This window comes from Pholis gunnellus (assembly GCF_910591455.1).
Source record: "Pholis gunnellus genome assembly, chromosome: 18".
NCBI lineage: Eukaryota > Metazoa > Chordata > Actinopteri > Perciformes > Pholidae > Pholis > Pholis gunnellus.
Window position 1 is genome coordinate 16,035,468 of NC_136545.1, and position 21,410 is coordinate 16,056,877.

Here is a 21,410-nt window from a genome sequence, read left to right on the forward strand (position 1 = left end):
TCCAGCTTTATATTAGAATTGAAAGCTCCCACTTGAACAGGCGTTAAGTAGAGTTACATTGTGATGATAATGCCTCTCTTTCACTGGTCAGTTGAAATACAAATTTGAATGCAGGACTGTTTATTGTACCGTATTGCGATATATTATGAATTCATAACATTGCTATTTAGTTAGTCTGGGCCGGTGTTATGTCAATGTCCGTTCTCCCTTTAAATAATGATAGCGCCCCCTTCAGTGGTAAGGGATAGGCATAAGGGTTGGTTCAGGTTTATGTCTGCAGACCCACTTCAAGTTAGTTCCTGCGATTAAAGAAAGTATTTTTGCAAATGATAGTTTATCAAAAGATAAAATTGATACATTTCATAATAAATTCTTTACTCTATTTATGTGCTGTGGATGTAATTCTTCTGTATTACATATTGTAATTGTTTTAACTCTATGTGCAGAGGTGGTAATTATTAGTAGTTTTTTCTGTATTTATGTGCAGTGGTTGAAATTATTCATTAAATAATTATATTTATAATAATGTTTTACTCTAAGTGCAATAGACACGCACCCTACTGGAATATACACACAATGTAATTAACCTGAAACTGTCAAACATGTTATGATGAACAGTTATGATGAAAAAAATAAGTTAGCTGCTAGCTAACAAGCCAACTAGCCAGCTGTAGCTGCAACGTCAAATTACTCCACCTCGACATTACGCCCCTCTCTTGTAGACTTAGAGACACATGCACACAGGTGGACTCACATGGAAGGCAACGTTAATAGTGTTATAAGTTAGAATGGAAAAAAAACCTACACAATTTGAGTTGCAATGGCAGAGTGGCTCGGTTCCTGTGGGCTATTCGTTCGAGCTCATTAACTCCCAGTAAGTGAAGAAAAGTTCAGTTGTCCAGCATAAAAAATGAACTGCATTCAGTGAGCCATGGCGTACGACACACTCGACTCAGTCTGCAGAGCCCTGAAGCAATGCCTTCACTATATGCGTTTTTGTTTCAGTTATCATAAGTGCACTCAACATGAAGCTAGAGCCAGCAGGCGGTTAGGTTAGCGTAGTTTAGCTTAGCATAATGCTGTCTAATGCAGCCATTACTTACAATCAAAACAACTTCTTTTAAAGGGCCAATGAGAGTGTAGTATTGTCTTAAGAAGTACCTGTATTTAAATTATGTTGCACTCTATAAATTGAGGTATTTGGTCAAAATAGTTTTTTGCAGTACCTTATTGCTTTATAGTGAGTAAAAGTGTTGAAAAATACAAAGCAAACCAAAATATCAATAGCATAGTTTTACACTAACATGGACTAATACCACACTATATTAACATTCAAAGTAAGAAAGACAATAGATTCATATGTCTCTGACTTCAGTCTTGCAACACTGTTTTTATAATAGCACAATTCCTCTATGCAAATTCTCGTTTCAGTTCTATCACACTGGCATACTCATCTGCACCTGTGAGCCAAATCATCCCATTAGTCTTATTGCTGCCACCTGTCACCTGATAGGTATCAAGGGGATGGGCACACTTTGGTCATATTGATCTTTCAACATCAGATTACCCAACCTACGGATGCCAGCAGAGAGTCAAACCTCATTTGACCCACGCACAGAGGAATCTAACTAATCACATTTAACAACATTCATGTAATAAGATTTAATAATGAGCTCCGCCAAGGAGGTCGTTTGCGGTTACTTTAGTTTGTCAGAAAAACTACTACAAGGCCTACTACTACTGGCCCGATTTTCATAAAACAAGGAAGTACGCATTCAATTTTTGGAGCCGATCTGAATCACGAGGCAGATGCACAATTTATTTTTAGTTTTAATGAAAATTGGCAGATGGGGCATGGGCTTAGAAGTCTGCGCTCTCAAGTGCCCTTCTAGTTCTTATGTCTTGCAGACCACCAACCAAAATAATGTCCATATCCTCACTCAACGGTTAAAATCTTTCTAACTGGATTAATTCACCTTTCTTGTGCTCGCCAACAGTAGAAATTGAATTGGCCTCAACAGCCACATCTCTACTCAGATATGATCTGCCATGTTCCCGGCCATCGTTTGCTGAGTGAGAGGACACTGACACCCGGCCGCTGCTTAATAATTGAGGCGTTGACAAACCAGAGGTTAACTGATCTAAAATGAGATTGTTAAATCAGCATCGTGTGTCTTCTGTGGCCACAACAAGCGCAGCATGTGGTGGTCAGCAGGACATTTTGTAAATCAGGCAGCACATGAATGCCTGTTCTTATTTGTGGCAATATTATTTTAATATGTAATGAATGAGCTCGAGTAGTGCAGCAGTGTGATCCTGTGCTTTCCCCCCCACACACAAATGTACACACACAATAATAATAATAAACATAAGTGAGAAAATCCAAACAAGTTTATTTACAAACACAATACCATTATAAAGAATGATCCAAAGTCAGTTAAGAAGCACTGTTAACCGTGACCTGTTTTCAGTACACAGACCAGTTCCATTCCTTTGCCATTCTTGATTCAGTTGTGTCTGTGCAACAATTTAGTGGTCAAGCCAAAACATTTTTGGTGTTCATATTTGCTCATATCTCTTGTGCATAAACACACAAATAGTCTGTATAAATCAGGAAATAAACAACATACATCTTATCAGCAACGATGTCCCTCATACACAAAGAACTAATGGAGAAGTGCTGAGCAGAGCATGAACAGAGGAGAAACAAAGAATTATGTTACAGTCTCTTAAAACCTTTTGCAGTGTAAAACTAAATAAACAGTAAAAACCCTCACAGCTTTCCAGTGTGTAAATGCACAATGCTTTCTGGAGTGCAAGCTGAATGTCCACATTTCAAATGGTAAGGGGAAACATTACAGTAGAAATTAAAGTGTCGTAGCAGTTCACAAAAGGGCAGCAACCATCTTCGTGCATGTCTGATCAATAAGAACTGGGTCTGCTATTGTACTATTCAACGAATCCTATCTTCTCTCTGTGTAAAGGTTTGTGTATATATCTCCAAGAGCACTGTGAGCTCCGGTGGAGGCTTACGTGTAAACATTTCAGTGATCATTGAAGCAGGCACACACAAAGCCAAGTATAGAGTAAAGTCATGCAGAGCGTTACATGATTATGAATGGACTTTACAGGGGGGTAAGACTTCGCTAATTCCAATAGAATATAAGCCGAGAACCGCACATGAATTTCTGTACCTTAGAGAGTCTTAAATATCCTTTGATTCAAGAATAAAACTACAATTTAGTTTGATGTAAATAAGCAAAACACACGGGTGCATTGCATATCATGAGGGGTTCGATATCTCATAAGGCAGCATGGCTTAAGACATAAATGACAACGAGACGCTGGGTCAGTACTGTGACTACAATGTTGCTCTACAAATTGGACTGCATTGAGTTTTTCTCACGTGGCGTCATTTCGAAATATTAATCTAACTTTTGTCCAAAATCATGACAAGCCAAAAAAGAAAAAATGGGGAAAAACATCCTCGCCTCTGCATGCACCCCTTTTTTCACCAGAAATATCCGAGGATGTCTTGAATTAGTAGAGAGTAGGCCCCTGAAAACAGGCCATGTCAATAGTGTTTTTAAAATGTTCACCCAGTGAACCTGGTGAATAGGAAATAGATTACAAAAGTAGACAATTGGATGTTAAAATTGTATCTTTTTTTTTTCTTCAAATATTAGCTTAATACTACGGTCCAGGTTTTGTTTTACACAAACATTAAAAGCTGCCACACCCACAGAGTGTCCAAGATAAAGAGAGAAGACAGGGGGAATGAGGGGGCACAAAGACACCCACTGCGGCCCATGTCAGCGTAAATATCTGTGCAATGTTGAGTAGAAACACCTCTGTACAGCAGAGCCACTAGAAAACTTCACAGAAACAACATCACTATGAAGACCACTTTTCACATTAAAAACAAGCATCCTATGGTTAGAGAGTCGGAGACAACCATCGCGATTTGATTGGCTAAGTAAACGACTTAAGGTACACATCGAAAAGAGAAGTATGTCGGCAGTTAAAGCAAGCCACCTTCACTGTGTCGTGGAATACGTGCAGAGAAGTGTACGCTCTGAAGGCCGACTTTCTGTTTTGAAATAGTGAAGTGTCTCAAACTAACTAAAAGGTCAACCACGTTAAAGCAGAGAAGTGGGCGATCACGTGCACTGCCCAGTGTGCACATTGATGATCCCACGAGTATGCATGTGAATGAAGTTGAAAATCTCATGGGGCATCGCGTGGAAGCCCGGCCGCGGCTTGACGTTGTCATAGTAATGGTGAGTGATGAAGATGCCGGAGGGGTTCATGGGAAACGCCCAGAAACCGTAGAGGTGGACCTCCTCGCACATCTCCAAGGCGGCGGTCACAAGCATCAGGCCGCTGCTGACCCGCTTGGCCCGGACACCCTGCACCGCCCAGAAACGCTGCACGTTGAGCAGGTACTGCGGGTGGAAGAAGAAGACGCCTCGCTGAGAGTCGAAGTCATCCAGCATGTACTTGACTCTGAAAGATACGTCAGTGTTGCGGGTGTTGTAGAAGGCGGGAAGCACCACTGAGGAGTTCTCGTAATTCTGGAGGATGTCGTAAAAGGGTCGCCGCCATTTCTCCAGCTTCTGAAATCTGCAGAGGAAGGGAAACGTGAGATGGCAAAAGCCAAAAGAGAAGGACTGATTGAGAGAGAAAAAGAAAGAAAGAGAGAGAGAAAGGCCTGATTTCTCGCTCAGACCTTTATTTACAGTACCTCTCAGTAATAATGCTCGGATTTATTGTCACCAGATCTGTTTTAGTGCCAACATCAGCTGAGTACTTCTCATTGATGGGTGGTATGTTGCACCTGCAAAGAATAAAGTACAAGTCCACTGATAAAGGAGTTTAAATGTATTTAATTTGACTTGACACAAACCATGCTGGTGGGCTGCACTATTAATCATCTGGTAGTGATCAGGAGTTGGGTTTCTACAATAAATTAAACTTGACTGAATGTTTGCTAAACCCCTCCCCTCAACAGCAATCGTCAGATCACAGCTTAGCAACCTTAACTAGGAAGGCTTGTCAAGCTTTGGGTGGGTGGACTAGTAGACCTATAGAGTGCACATTTAAGACCGTTTTACAGCATTCCCATTTTTAAACAAGTCAGCCTGAAACATTACAAAGTCAATGACAGTGTTTTTATCCAACACATGAAGCTAACGCTAGCTTCATTAGCTAGCTAAAGCTGATCAAATCGGCCAGCAATGAAAATAAATACAGCAAGTAATAGCAGGCATGCTATTCAAGTAAACATTAAGAAATAGGACGCCTGCCTTTGTCTTTCTAAGTCTGAAATCAGGGTTTCAAAATTAGTACGAATTTTAAAAGGTAAATCTTTCATTGTCACTGTAAACTGTACTGTGCGAGGACAGAAGGCTTGGTGTGTAAATACAGTAAATCACTGACAAGAGTGTTGTAACACAGACAAAAGATCAAGTGTAATGCTACAGGATTTTCTATCTGTGGGATACGTCTTTTTGGGTGATTGCATGCTCTGTTGGCATTGTCCAATTTGTATTCCTAGACAGCAATAACAAACACGGAAGGATTTTATCCTGTATACCTAAACACAAAATCTGCTGAGTCAATTTCCTTTCCACATTTGGTGTTCTTGATGATGCCGCCATTTCCAATAACAGCACATTTCTTGTACTGCGATTTGGAATACGGCATATCCTGGATGAAACAGACGCGTTGTGTTAAATTCAGACAGACAGAATTGTGGGCTCTTGAACTCAAATAGATAGATTTAGTGGCATCAGACGAATGGTATAGAATAACAGAAGCCAATATGGAGGAACATGGCGAACACTCATAAACAGGTGCTGAACTCACATCTGGGAACATCTTGAAGACTTCGGTGGTGATGGGAAGAATACCACTGGTATCTACCTCGTACCTCAGTTTGGTCCCTGCAGGAGTGTTCCTCTTGGTGGTGAACAGAAAGGAAGGAGCATTACAGCAGCGAGACAGAGACATCCTTCAGGAGAACACCAGAGAGAGGAGGGAGTTAGTTTATCGGTAAAAGACTTCACACCAGAATCAAGACCAAAACTAGCTCAACCCTTGTGTTGATATTGGCTTTACCTCCTCATTGTTTGGGTTCCCACAGACCCTGCTTCTACATGTGTATGTGTATACAATTGTAATATCTAAAAGACAATGTGACGTGACATTCAGATGTACCTCTGCTGAGACTGAGTAATGCTTACTTGAAGTTGCTGGTCTCCTCCTTGTTCTGCTCCCATCTACACACCTGCAGGTTTCGCCATCGCTCAAACAGATCTGAAGTTTTCACCCTGGCAGACAGGCAGACAGACTTGTGGAATGAGGAAGGATATCCATGGCCATGTATTTTCCGATTAAAGTTTCTATAAGGGTAGTAAATTGAAGAAACATAAAAACGACTCAATAACACAAACAGGGGGGTAGTTGCAGTAGCTATTCTGTGCTGGCTCTACTGGCGCCGCTGGATCTGCACTTCTCTTAGAACGAAGACAGTGGCTTCATCAAGCATGTCTGTAAATAGCTGTCCTTGAGCTGACATTTCCTCCTTTGAGATGATTGGGAGATGTGATTTTCTCTGGGAGGCAGCGTGACACTGACTGTGTGGCAGAGCGGCAGCAGCTGTTCTCTGCCTGATGGGCCTTCGTCAAGTGCCCAGAACACGTCTGACATTAAAGCTTTGGCAGCCTGAGGGACACGCACAAAAGGTCACTGGACAATGTTCACATTCATACAAGACGAAACATGCGGCTCAAATTTCAGTGAGCACAACCACTTCATGGAGGGGGTATAATTAATCTGGGCACTCATGTACTCCATAATGTAATAATGTGTTATTTATAGTTGAGAGTGACAATTTTCAGCTGTAAAATGTTGGCAGATGTCAGCGTTGTTCTCGCCTCTTTGTTTTCGTATGCTTTGGGGATTTGCAGTGGACAATCAATCAAGTGGGGGATTTTCTCCCAACCTGATAGGAGCTTGTGGATCACCTTAAGGAAAAAAAAGATGTTATTCTAAGTGAGGTTGTCCCCCTCACGTGCGGGCAACGTCATAATGACCACTCACATTGTCAAGACTTTGACGTCCATAATCTCCTGCCTGAGCTCCCTGCATGCAGTGGAGTTGTATTCATATGAGCCATCGTAGTTTTCCAGATACCTGGAGGGATAGACACGGTCATCCTCGGCCTTAACCTCGCCACACACAAGAGAATCAACAGAATTGAATTGAAAACTGTGGAGATAAAATGCAAGATAAAAAACTGTGTTTTGAAAGAAAACAATTAAAAGGAAATAGCTTAGATTTACTACAAAATGTCTTAATGAAATACTAGAATATCAGTGTGGCATTGTGGGATGACATGACAGAAGTGATGCAACTGATTTCAGGCGTCACAGACAGGATACGAGCATACGGTTCACTGGACACTTGCAACCAGATTTTATTACATCTTAGTTTAAACCAACGTGATCCACTAACGGAAGAAAAGTAATACCTCTCATATTTTCGCTTATTTAATTGGTTATGATGAAAACTTGCATGGTTTAATGTCGGCATCCTGTGATTTAAATGTGTATAAATGCTGTATATCAATTTAGAAGAGTAACAGAAAACAGTCTGAAAGAGAAAAGGGGTTAAATGGTGGATTAGTTAGCTAAAGCAGTGTAGCGTCTGGCGGATATGAGTATGAGAGGGTCTGTGCTTTTGTGTGAGGCAGAACAATACATTAATATAATGTATAATAACTGCACAAAAGTAATATTATTTGTCAGTAAATAATTCAATATTTTCAACAGGAGGTTAAGAATCTGATGAATATATTTATGTAAAATAATCATTATATTGAAATGGCAACATCAACAACATTTGGTGTCTGTTTTGAGTTGTGACTGTGTTTTTGGTGGATTTGAAAATTCATATCAAAGTTTCAATAAGTTGCCATTTTTCTGTGCACTGTTGCCTCACTTCTTGCAGCACAATATTGTATTTACATGCAAAATGTGTGTCTTTGTGGGGGTAGTTTTTTGCAACTGTAACATTATATTTTAACATGTCACAGATAAACAAGAAGGCAAATTCGATGAACCATTTACTTGTAATTACCACGTGTGGCCGCAGAGGCCGCTGTTCAGAAAAAGTCACATAGACCTGCTTTAATGTTGCGCTGATTAATGTGTTTAATGGATGCTACAAATCTGAATGTTACTGGAGTTTCTCCAAATTCTGGACGGATCAAATCTATTCCATTTATTTTTTTTACCATTTTGATTAAGTGTAAAATTACAACACATCAAGTTAAAGCAAAATACTAAATAGAAAATGTAATTAAATTACTATGACTAAAATAAGTGCTTCAAAATATGACTTTGCCTTGAAAGCCTTGAAACAACCTTTGAAATGGTTTCAAATTGCATGCAAATACAATGTTGTTTGTCTTTGCTACAGAGGCGTGAGGCTATAAACAGGCACTAAAATATGAGAAGTACACATTAAGTATTTATATCAGCCAAATGATTCTGTCAACACTGAGAATAGCCTCATCCCCAAAGGGTTTCTCTCTTTAGCTCTGATCTATAATTTTCCTTTTAGAGTCATCTCTCTCTGGCGGCATTTACTGTAAATTAACTTGTTTTATATAAATAAAGATATTAATCGATACAGCTATTCTAATTTTACTTTTATTAAAACCAGCAATATCTACAGTTATCATGGTTTCAAAATATACCCCTTCTGAGATATATCTGAATCTTGGAAAGCTCTAAATGTCATAATATACTTTTCAAATTTACATAATGCTTGATGGGGTGGCGTGATTTAATGCAAAAATAGCAACAATTGCATTTGTAAGAATGAACGTTGGTTTTTGTAACATCAGATAGATAAGATGGAGTGTGGTGTTTTGGAAGATGGATAATATTGCAGAATATTAACTTTGGCTGTGGAGGCAAACGAGGCGAGTTAAAAACAAAAACAAAACAACTAAAAACAATAATAAATGAACACAACGAGCAATACAATGCAGAGATGCATTAAAGGAACAAGATGCTTGGATGAAGTCGTAAGGAACAATGAAACTGGTTGTCTACATCCACCTGATGATGCAGTGTATTTCCGAGGTTTTACTGAGAGAAGCATCTGTTTTCTATTCTATTCATGCTTGTTTTAGCTAAGATGATGAAACCTTTGCAAGTGTTCTCTGTTCAGTTCTAAAAGCAAGACAGCAATTCACTTGACGAGATGAATTTCACCTCATGGGGCATTTTAGGGTTAATCGTACAATGCTGGCTCAAAACCAATGCAGAATGAGAAAGACTAACCAGCATTTTACCACAGACACTGACATCTAATGCTCAGCGCAATTTTGAGCTTTTTTTTTTGGGGGGGGGGGGGAATCTGGCACCTTTTTTGTCTTATTGTAACAAGGAAAGGAAAGTGGAAAAGGGCGTAAATCCAGGTCGCAGAGAGAGACAATGCAGATGTGAGAAGGGGAGATAGGGGGAGCAGAGAGAAGTGTCCACACTATGTATATGGCATACACACAGAGCTGTGCAGGACACATGAGACACAGACTGAGGAGGACAAGGCATTCGGAGATGGGTGCTGGATGGGACACAGACGTACGAGGAGAAGCCAGTACATCAACAGGAGACCGTGGTTCAACCAGCTTCTGAAGGGGGGGATGGGGATCTGGGGTCGAGGTGGACGGGATCAGACAACATGCAAGAGCAAATCTGAAGTGCAACCACCACTGAAAAAATATGAGAGTTTATACCTTTCAGAGTAATGAAAAAAAAGAGGCATTCTTGGGTTTCTGTGAAAATACTAAAAATGCCTTCAAACTGTCCTACCTTTTTTTTTTCTTCTTAATATCGGCTAGGCAGGGTGTGACTATTACGGAGATCTGTGAATCTGGCTGAAAATTCTGACGGAAACATCTGTCAACATGCAGACAGGTTAAGTTAGAGTTAAATATGTGTTAAATATGTCCTGTGACATCACCACCCCTGCTAACTTCCTAAATCTGCAGATTTCAAAACAAGTACAGAGCAAAAAAAGTGTACATGTGCTGCAGCTTTTATTCTCTCTACATCATCTGAGTAGACTGCTGTACACGTAACAGCGGCCCAGTCCACACATGCAGGGCTGGGTCGTCACTATAAGATGTATTTGAAACATGTGCTTTCTCTCTTTCTCTCTCTCTCTCTCTCTCTTACACTCTCTCTCTCTCTCTCTCTCTCTCTCTCTCTCTCTCTCTCTCTCTTACACTCTCTCTCTCTCTCTCTTACACTCTCTCTCTCTCTCTTTCTTTCTTTCTCTCTCTCTCTCTCTCTCTCTTGCACTCTCTTGCACTCTCTTTTCTCAGAGGTGTTGTGCAGAAGGTCACTATGGAAAGGTACCTTTTCCTTCCATTTCTGGCAGGCTTCAGAGATCCATCATCCAAGAAATTAACGGGACCGGTCCAATTTCCTGTCTCGTCCCCTTTGAGTCGGCTAAACTGTTGCGCACTAGCAAGAAAATGAATCAGTTTATTTGTGATTTATTGTCCTCACTGTGCAAAAAGTCAAACACATACAACCAAGCCCAACGCAAATTTGCACATTCACACACACACACTCTCACACACACAGACACACACACACACACACACACACACACACACACACATATATACAATAAGGGGGACCAGCTTTTTGGCTCAAGAAAAACAAGTCAAAGTATGACATCAAAAATGGTTAGAATGAATTCTCGGTTAATGACATCATGGTTTGAATGGTTCCTTTGTGCTCAGCCGGTCTGTTGCCACTATCCTGAGTGTGGTTCAATCACCCACACCCTGCAATATTGGCCTGCAGGAGTGTTAGACTTTTAGTTAGATATATTGAAGTGGTTTTAATAGAGGAACAATAATTGACCATACATTTTTAACAAAAACCTGTCTGTGTCTATTCTTCCTCTTTTCGTTCAACTGAAGCGTGATGGTTAACTGTCATATATGACAGTTTCCCATTGTGTCTACTGAAAATGTAGCATCCGATATTTTTTAAGCAGGACGCATATTAGCGACTAAAAGTTAGGACAGCTGTGCCTAGCTGTGGTTTTGATCTTTTCATGGGATTTGTTGACAATAAGTATCCTTTAAGAATCTAATATCAACATATTAAAGGTTGGAGAGTTCTTCCATTGTGAAGAGACTATAGTCACAGTCCATCCAGATATGAGTGGGTGGACAACTTCTCCTCGTTAGCGACTGATCATTATGCAAGTATTCATGTGTGACTAATCTCTGAGAGTGCTCTGTGGGTGTTGGGCTAAATTCAGCAGGGAAACTGAACCCAAAGAGCCTTTCTGGGTGCATTATGTGATCATTCATCGTCGGGGACTCATGTCAATACCCATAAGCAGGCGCATTCTCTTAGTGCCACTTCAACACCTCAATAACACCCTGTAACTGGATGCTGAGCAGAACACGTTAAAATCAGAACCATGTTCCTCGTTTTGGATGTGTGCCTACAAGAGGACAGCTGTTATACAGAAAAGCTCATCAAACCGGTGCAATTTTTGGATATTTTCCAATAGTGTGGCTACCAATAAAACCCTAATCAGTCTCGTGTGGCTCCCACTGACTCAAAGGTCAATCCATGGTCTTCAAGTCAAACATTAAGAGTCCATTTATCTCCCATTGACTCAATTATGAGCAGTAATAGACAGTAATCTAAGCATTAGTTCAGACAAAAAACGAGCACAAAGTTGCTCTGCTGCACTAATGTGCTCTGATTCTGCCCTTGGGCGTCGTTAATGGGACTTGAAAGCAGGAAGGACTTTTATACATATTGGATTTTGTGACTCGGCTGGTTTTAAGGGAAGGTCTGGACGTTGACTCAGATGTCCATTTATTATGTCATGGGGTATTTCCTGTAACAACTATAAGGGCTCCCTACGACGGGCACTTCATTGTCTTTATCAATACATAATATATAACAATTGGATTCATGAAAACAGATGTGAGCTCTTCTTGATTTCTTCCTTTCTGCATTATAGGTATCTGATAAGATGACGAAAAGTGGGCTATTGTGTACTTTTTTGCACACTGTCTTTGTCTTTTTTTGTCTTCTCTATGTTTAACAGGGAACCACTCCTGTAAATAGTGTAAGTGCTGTGTCTTATAAATAATAAACTAGCAGTTCCGTGTGCTGTGATAGAGTCAATAAATCCATGTAAAGCTCTGAAAAAACACGGAAAGATATTTAGAATTCAACCCCAATACACAATGCACCAAGAAAGGCTCATGAACAGTCCAGAGTACAGTAAAATACTATTAATTGTAAAGCCAACAATTTTGATAATAGTAATCGTTTATATGTCATTTTTCAAGCAAGAATTAGTTTAAAGCCACTAATTTTCTGGATGGTTACAACCAGCCTCGGGCCTTTGGTGCTCCTCTTTCTAGCTGAGAGTAATTTTAGATATCGCCCTCTTCAAGTCACATAGAGTTGAAAGTTAACATGTCTCCATTTACAGAAGTGTGTCACTGCGATCATTAAAATAGGCTTCCCTCTTGAATCAGCAACTGCCATTTTACAATCTTACGTTCTCCGCTACTTCATCTTAATGCGAGTGAAGGCGGAGAGCGAGCTGATTCATGTGACACCACAATGTGACTCCGTGGAAACTCAATGACCAGATTTGTCCAGTAGAAACAATGTTCATGACTTAGCCTTGACTTTAATGGGCGACCTCACACATTTAGAGCAGAGCGCTTTGCCCTCTGATCATGTGGGATGGACGTATACACAAAGTGAGCTATGGTGTAAGATTGATGAAACTGTTACTAAGCTTTCGCCCAATCTATGCATCCAAATGTCTCCTCTGCTGCCGCTCTGGCCTCGATGCCTCTGGAAATTTGCAAAGATGTTTTTTTTTTTAGTAGAGCGCATCAAAAACACCTTGCCAGCATATTCTCATGCTTAGGCAGGAAAAGAGGTCGGGTGTGGTCGGACCCATGTGGACAGCGACTTCTGCTTGTTTACGCTTGAAAATATGTCATAAGATGACGTAGCCCCCCCTCCCCCCCTTCTCTCTCTCTCGCTCTCTCTCTCTCTCTGCATCACACACACACTTGCAGGCAAACAGCACTCCCTCTCAGTCTCTCACTCTCGCCGTCTCCTTCCCCTCTCTCCCCCACTTGCACTGAGGTGTGTGTGCAGACAGACTGTAGCAAAATGGCTGCCGCTGCATGAGCCCACTGCTTTCTGTTGGGTGGCTTGTTCCCATCACACTCCCAGAGGGACACAGGCGAAGGAAAGTGTGTGTGTGTGTGTGTGTGTGTGTGTGTGTGTGTGTGTGTGTGTGTGTGTGTGTGTGTGTGTGTGTGTGTCGGGTCTGAATTCATGCATCTCACTGCAGAGGTCGAGATGTCATGAATCCACCTTAAGTATCATCAGACCAGCCCAGCAGGGTGGCAGGGGAGGGGTTAGCAGCTGTGGGGAGCTTTCAGATTGAAGCGCATATATGTTTGCTTTGAAAGTAACATATATGTGCAAACATATCTGGAGGTGGGGATAAAGTTTTCAGATTGTTCCTTTTGGTTTGGAGTGAGATTTGGTGTTCTTTGTGGGATCTTTTTTTCGTTTTAACCACCTAAAGATAAAACATCCCGGCTTCTCTGCATCTGCTCGTCTCACACTGAAATTTGTCTCAGAATGTAATGGAAGGGGGCCTGCAATTTAGCGGATTAAATGTGGGTATAAAGAGGACCATCCATATCAGGGAGACAGGTACTGTTGCAGATGATAAAACATGGCTCTGCAGTGGCTGGGTGTGAGCTGGGTGCAACCTGGTGAAATGATTTATTCAACAGGGACCGATAAGAAATACACATCATCTTTATAGTGTCAATAGCAGTAATCATCATCATCAGCTCCAATAGCTTTCAGTTGCATTGTGATAATCTGATGCCTCTGTAAGATGTAGGCTACGACCAGTCAAGAAGGCTGAAACAGAAAATAAAAATAAAGATCTTTGGGGGGAAAGAAAAAGAAAGGGAAAACATTACCATACACAGCTGGAACACTGTGTATGGTATGAATGTGATGCTTCGCTTTCAGAAAATATCAAAAAAATAAATCCAATGGAAGTTGTTTCTATGCCACTGGAAAATAAAATGGATGGTTAATTGCTATTGTTCTTTTCAGCCATGAAAGCTTGTTTTCCCCATGCGTCCCGACATAGTTCATCCAGACTACTCCCATTTATACTGAACAATGTATCATTTTTATCATTCACTATCTATTTTTCACCATTCAATCATTACCTGGGCAATACATCTCACACAAAAAGGCTATGAATGCATGCTTTTTTTTTAAAGCTGAATGAATACAGCCTGTACAAACTCTTGTTATAAACAGCAAGGCCGCTATAATTGCCTTTTGTTAAGGGACGACTAAACAATGATTATCGGCACTTACCTCTTAATGTAGTTTTTCCCATAGAGAATCTGCTGCAGTAGTGTGACGAGTCCAAATGCGCAAAGGAACATAAAACAAAGAGATCTATTGCCGAGTATATCTTTACCCGACGATGGGTCGGCGTATCCCATTCTTCGGCGCAGCATCCAGGGCTGTTGGTGACACCCGGTTAGGTGTCTCTCTCCGCTGCATTCAGGACCAGGAGCGCAGGGGTCGTGTACCCGCTGGACAGGACATTGTCTATCACCTTCCTAGGCTACGTTAATGCTCTCGGACCGCAGCATCATTGCTGTTGGATGACAAGCATCGCAATGAATCGCCAGTTGTGACCTCAATTGTAAATCATTAACAGCCCTGTGTCCACTTCTCACGAAATAAATCTTATATTTTCATATATTTTGGTGTAAAAACATTAAACGTTCCGCGGTAAATTGTTGATTTGTGTCGAATATCATGCGCTGCGCTCCTCGACTCGACGAGGTGCAGTCGCTCGGTCGGGTGCAAGCAATGCAGATTCTCCAAAATAACGCGCACAGAAAGATTATTTTCTCTAGAATAGATCTCGAAATGTTAAATCAGATAAAGCAAAGGCATCGATGGCGAGCGCGATTTTTCTTTTCTCTTTAGATCACTGATGAGAGCTGCGACTGGGAAAAAAACACACACATCCTCCATGCTTCATCTCAAATCTGAGCAAAGCTGCGTGACTGAAATGTAAAAGAAGGAGGATGCGCCTTTTCTCAGCCTGGCAGCTGGGGGCGCGTCGCGCTTCATTCAGATGCTCCTCACTCAGCCAAAAACCCAAGGTCATGGTCTCCTTTAAACGAATGCACCTGAGCTCTTAAAATAGCCCATTTAAATTCACCTGATTCACCTGACCTCCTTAGGCTGGTAAAAGTGTATCAGCACCTAAACTGTAGATTACGTCATCTAAAAATAACATCTCATGATAATTTCTTCAGAGCCCTGTTGTAAAATCAATGCATGATGTGTTTTTTTTCCTGTAACTGGTTTTATGTCTCAGCATTAGCCTTTATTCTTTATTCCTTTTATGCATTGCAGTTCATGTCAACGTGACAGACAAGATTTTATGCCCAGCATTACTGTCTGGCTCAGTCTCTCACTGTTTCAGGGGGACAATTTAAAACCTGAACAGCAACATTTTGGCAAACTAAACAGATGCCCTGACAGCAGCACCTCCTCAGAGCCAAACTCCTGACAGAAGTCAGTGGATCTTTATAGTGCTGGTGCTGTGATTATATTGACATTGATTTCTGCCTGCCGCTTTGACAGCTGTTTGAATGTTCTCATCAAAGTCCACCTGGACAGTCTGGGCAGCATCACCTTTAAGCTGCAGAGCGTATAGTGGATGTGAAAGAATAAATAGCTGATGAGCCATCAGGTCATAATGGTGTCAGGCTCTTATACACTTGAGATGTGGGGATTGTAGGAATAAATCTGCCCTGCATCTCAAGGCGTGCCCTTCAGTGGGCGTGTTTGCAAATCTGTACCACTTTTACTATATTCTACAAGAGACTCACATCATCTTTGTAACATTACTTTAAGTAATCCACATCACTGAACCATCTATAAGTCAGATGGAAACACAAATAATGAAATTCCTAGCTTTAGCCATCCATGGGTTTATTTTCTGCCACTTAACCTGGGTCAGCATAAAGGCTAAACAAAGAAACCCAGATATCCATCTCTCATCGTTCTCTCGAGCCATGGCCCTCGGGACCTGCGGCACTGCAGGCCAGATTGCATAGTCCCTCCAGCATGTTCTGGGTCTGCCCTAGAGCTCCTCCTAGTTGGACATGCACAGAATATCTCCAAAAGGAAGCGCAAAGAAAAGTGAGCCCAGACACCCTGCAAAGGAATGCTCATTTCTGTCTTCACAGTTCTTTTCTTTGTCACCCATTAGTGTTTAAATTGTCATCATGAGCTTGGAATATATCTATTGCTGGATTAACCATGCACTGGGTTAGAAAATGAGCTGGCGGGGCCATAGACCCCCGCTTCCTCCCCAACTCGGATCCACTTTACGTTAAATTATTTTGTCAAGCTCAATTACTTTCATTGAGCTTGATACCTTCATACTTCTCTACTGGAATACTGCCTGGTCTCCAGTTTGCTATGTGTCAAGTAGTTTGTTAAACTGGTTTTCAAATATCAACCATCAACTAAAATAATACTTAAAAACTTAAAACTAGCCTATATCTTGACATCAAGATTGGATGATATTGTGGTACCTGCAGTCTCATCTACACACACCAATCCACCTTTCAATCTTCCATTTTATATTTTACACTCGGTCTTAGTACCTTAGATTGACCTTTATCATTGATCAATTACCCTTTAACAATGTATTTATTTTCTGCCCCACAAACAATAAAATCCTCATAAATAAATCCCTGGCTGTTATAATGACATTGGTTTATATTGTCAACATGTTGTAATAAATACGTAAAATACTAGGCGTAGGGAGGGAAATTAAATTAACGTTCCCTTTAGCTGAACATTTTAGCTAAATGCTACACGGGGTCACATTTCGGTGTTACACAGGAAGCAGCACGGATGTGATTTTATGCGCCGCAGATTCCCCTTCCGGTCTCTTTTCCCTTAGCCCCTGGACGAAAATGGTAAGTCGTAACGTTGGCGGACAGAAATCTCTTAACATCTGTGTAATGAGTCGTTTATCTGACGCGAATAGTTGGTTTTTCGATGTTGAATAAACATCGTAGCCGTTCGGGTGAAGTATTTTTTAGATGAAGCTTCGTTTTTATAAGATTAACGCTGTTCCTGTTGCATCCACCCAGCGTTTATTTGCGGCTCATAGCATTGAGATTCAGGGTACAGAATGGGCCCAAGTTAGCCGGGATAAGACTACATAACTCTGAACATCTTCGGTTATACCCGGCAAGCTACCACTGAATAATTGTTTTTATCAGTGTTGTTAATGTAGCAAGCTATATGGTTTAACTCACGAGCTTTCCCATAGCGGTTAGCATAACTGGCTAGCCGCTTCGTCCAGCACTGAATGTGCTTCCTCTGAGTGTACACATGCAACTGTGGCTAACCTGCTAACGCTTGTATGCAGCTGAGGACAGGTATTTTGTCAAGATATTACCCTTTTGAAGTCTTCATACTAACTTATATACACTTAGTTGTCCTAATGCTAAGAATGTAATCGATATTGCATCCAACATCAAGTGATTATTGTTGCCATTTGAGTCTTGTCAATGATGTTTCTAAACACAAATGTCTGAACAAATGATTTCCTGTGATTTCATTCTTGTTTCTGAGACAAGACGGTCAGAGCTTTGACCTGCAGTGGGGTCTTTTTGGGATTTGTCTTTGACCTAATGTTCTCTCTTCTCAGACCAAGGGAACATCCTCTTTCGGTAAGCGCCGGAACAAGACGCACACCTTGTGCCGTCGTTGTGGATCCAAGGCCTACCACCTGCAGAAGTCCTCCTGTGGAAAGTGTGGCTACCCCGAGAAGCGCAAGCGAAAGTGTAAGTTACCTAATGACAAGACTACCATTCTACTTAAAACATTGTAGGAAAGTGTGCTGCTGGCTTTAAAATGGTACAGTAAACATGGAGGGGTTATCCTGAGGTACAAGTCATTGAGCAGTATTATTCTCAGGTATATTGTGCAGACATAAGTGGAATCACTTCACGATGTGTTGGTACGTTCTCCAGCTTTGTCTTGATCCATACTGATGTTTGTTTTCTTTTGTAGACAACTGGAGCGCTAAGGCCAAGAGGAGGAACACCACTGGAACCGGCCGTCTGAGACACCTGAAGGTCGTCTATCGCAGATTCAGGTAAGATCTTTAGACGAGATGCACACGGAGCAGAACATCACTGCTGTGTATGTCAAAGGTATCGGTAATATATAAATGTTGCAGTGTCATGTTGATGCTGAGACTTGGATATAGTATTGACCCAAAGGCCGCGGTGAAAACGTGTTTGCTTTAAATCACTCCTGAAACCGTTAAAGACGCGATAAACATTGGATCTGCTATCGAGATGTGTTGATAAATTCCCAACATGTAACGTAAGCAAAGATTCCTGCATCTTACATTTAACTGCCAAGAGGAAGCTGGTATCAGCACCCTTACCCATTAACACGTTTGTATTGATTTCAGGTTGTGACATGATTAAAGAACCGTTAAACGGGCATGTTTCTAAAGACGTTGGATTATATAACTATTATCAGCGTAAAAATGTGCTGTGTCAAACAAACACGATTTCAAACAAATAAACATGAACTAAACTAAATATCTGTGCTAACATGGCCTGTAACAGAAGTGCGCCTCAAAGATTTTCACTTTCACTCAGGGGAGCATTATTGAGAACATATTTTTATATATATATATTAAATTTAAAGACTTTTCAGTGCTGCTTACCAATGATGTTGAAAAATAAATGTCTGAACAAATGATTTCAATATGATATCAGTGTTTTCTCTGAGGTAAGCTTCATTGTTACGCGATCAGGGACATGAGAGTGACTGCCTGGCTGTCTGCTGAAGGTTTACGATCGTAATTATTATTCCATCATGCCACATGAATGTAGATGGTTAAAAATCCTGGTATTGTTAACTGACTTGAGTCATTGTTATCGGTTACACCTGCGTGTCAAAAGGTGTGAGTTTGGTAAAAAAGGGCCGTTAAATGAGATTCGATGGCAGATCTCTGTAAACCTGAATTCATCCTGGTTCTTTTTGATGACTCACTTCCTTTAAGAAATGGCACCAATGGTCCGTGTTGTTTTTATTGGCATACGCCTGCTTAACGTCCGTACCATTTGTGCCACAGACATTCTGTTTATTCTTTGGTTTTTAAACAAGTCACAGAGAATTAAATATTTATGGTGTAGAATGAATCGGCTCTCTACAGCTGTGGCTATTCTAGCTGGTTACTTGGCTACTTTACCGACGCCGCCTGCAACTACCGGCAGGAATATAAAATATAGTGATGTTACTTTTTTCACCTGGATAATAAGTTACATTACTCAACTTAAATTGCAATGTTCTTCACCAACCTCACTTTTCTTTTTTTATTTGTTCTGTTTCCCAGGAATGGTTTCAGGGAAGGCACCACCCCCAAACCCAGACGCGCTGCAGTGGCCGCCTCCAGCTCATCCTAAAAGACACATTTTTTGTTGAATAAATGTGACGTTAAACAGGAGTTTCAGTCTTGTCTCTTGATCTTTAATGCTTATCGTCTGTCCAGTGAAAGCAAAAGACCGGCCATGGGTGATTTCAGCAGATGAAATAGACACAGGGTGTTAAGAATTTATTCACACTTGGTTCAATCGTGCAAGTTTCTAAAAGTTAAAAAAAACGTTTTTTTGTCAAACTGAAACATAAACCTGAAATAAATGGTGTTTACAGAAATGTGATCTATTGTTTTAATGTTGGAAGTTTTGTAGTGAGATCAGTGGCTTTGAACAAATCTGCAAAATGACTAATTATGTGGATGACTTTTAATTTGTTAGAACATTTAGTTAAACATAATAATAAACCTGCTGAAAAGTCTGCATCAAAGCTTGCACGTAGAGACTTCAGGGGTGAAATGAGAAGTTTGCCTATTAATACTCCATCAAGACTGAATTATTTATATCCAATCAAATGTAAGAATCAAACGATTGCGTCCTTTATTCATAGTGGTAAAATATCTCAAAGTCGTGTAAGAAATGTTAGTAAGAGTCACATTTCATGCACTATTTGCGACGGCCTCACTGAAATGCCTTTCAGACAAACGTGAATTCACTGATCTTTTTTACAGCAAATGGTCCTGTGTTTCCCCTGCTACTGTGAAACCCTTGGAGAATAACACCCTGAGAAACATATCTTTGCAGTCTGGTTTGTGGTGATGTGACACAAATGTGGAAAGCCAAATGATTCACCTGAGTGCTGAATGCAAACAGTTTCAGTACCGGATTTAAAACCTAACATCTTAATCCCATGCTGGAGATTGAGTTAGACAGTTATTGAGAGCAATATCCTCTAAATCAGGGGTGTCAAACATACGGCCCGCGGGCCGGATCCGGCCCGCCACGTCATTTTATGTGGCCCGCGAATCCGCCAGCAAAAAAAAAAAATGTAAAAGTCGGACAATTTACAAATATCCGTTGTATCGCGCACGGCGGAGCTCCTCCCCGATCCGCACGAGCCGCGCACACCTCCACCAGCGTATGTGGCAGCAGCAGCTGCCACATACGCCCCCCCCCCCCCCCCCCCCCCCCCCCCCCCCCCCCCCCCCCCCCCCCCCCCCCCCCCCCCGCCGACAACCGGCCCTTTGGGGGCAACCATGATGCTGATGTGGCCCCAGAGCGACAATGAGTTTGACACCCCTGCTCTAAATAGCAGTCCATCAACCCAACAGCTCTTCTACATAAACCGTATCAAGACACAGAGTATGGCTGCAGACTGTGGGAACGAGTCTAAATCAGGGAGGCCCTGCAACATGGATACTTTCGCGGGCCCTTGGGTGAAATGTTTTCAAGCCGCCCAGAACTTCTAGCAGCACCCCTGTTTACCTCCTTCACTTAGTAAAAGTGCAGCTGGAAGATAAACTGCAATCTGCAGCTTGAGTAGCAGAGCAGCAGTTTCCAAACCTAGTCGGCAACAAAACAAGTCTAAATATTTAGCCGGAGCCAAACAATACTGAGGTTTCTCAGATGACGACTGGAGGGAAGGCCGTTTACGAATGAGTCAAAGGTTTGTGTTTTATGGCTGCAGCTGGACAACATCGGAGGAGACCACCACGGAGAAGAAGCGACCAAATGTGGTGGAAAAGTTTGAAATATCCTCCTCCTGAGATTTCACATAGCAGGTAACAATAACTAGTATATTATGCCGTCAAGGAATTTCAGAGCTGTGATTTCATTT

The 21,410-nt window shown here is 41.3% G+C and overlaps 2 protein-coding genes across 3 annotated transcripts; one reads left to right on the forward strand and one right to left on the reverse strand.

The window, feature by feature from the left end:
- Positions 1–2,381: 2,381 nt before the first annotated feature.
- Positions 2,382–14,670, reverse strand: st8sia5 (ST8 alpha-N-acetyl-neuraminide alpha-2,8-sialyltransferase 5). 2 transcript variants are annotated; one of them, XM_079178782.1, is made up of 9 exons: positions 14,505–14,670; positions 10,437–10,544; positions 9,888–9,974; positions 7,105–7,197; positions 6,246–6,332; positions 5,869–6,013; positions 5,597–5,709; positions 4,745–4,837; positions 2,382–4,623 (listed from the first exon to the last, which is right to left on the reverse strand). In XM_079178782.1, exons 1-9 carry the CDS (start codon positions 14,648–14,650, stop codon positions 4,161–4,163), a joined length of 1,335 nt encoding a protein of 444 aa, XP_079034908.1. In that variant the 5' UTR covers positions 14,651–14,670; the 3' UTR covers positions 2,382–4,160. The 2 variants fall into 2 exon arrangements, with proteins under 2 accessions (XP_079034908.1, XP_079034909.1); XM_079178783.1 differs by lacking the exon at positions 9,888–9,974 and having other exon boundaries at positions 14,505–14,667.
- Positions 14,671–17,060: 2,390 nt separating this feature from the next.
- On the forward strand, positions 17,061–19,704 carry rpl37 (ribosomal protein L37). The gene is made up of 4 exons (XM_079179590.1): positions 17,061–17,146; positions 17,887–18,022; positions 18,252–18,336; positions 19,594–19,704. The coding sequence occupies exons 1-4, from the start codon at positions 17,144–17,146 to the stop codon at positions 19,661–19,663; spliced, it is 294 nt and encodes a 97-aa protein (XP_079035716.1). The 5' UTR covers positions 17,061–17,143; the 3' UTR covers positions 19,664–19,704.
- Positions 19,705–21,410: the final 1,706 nt, after the last annotated feature.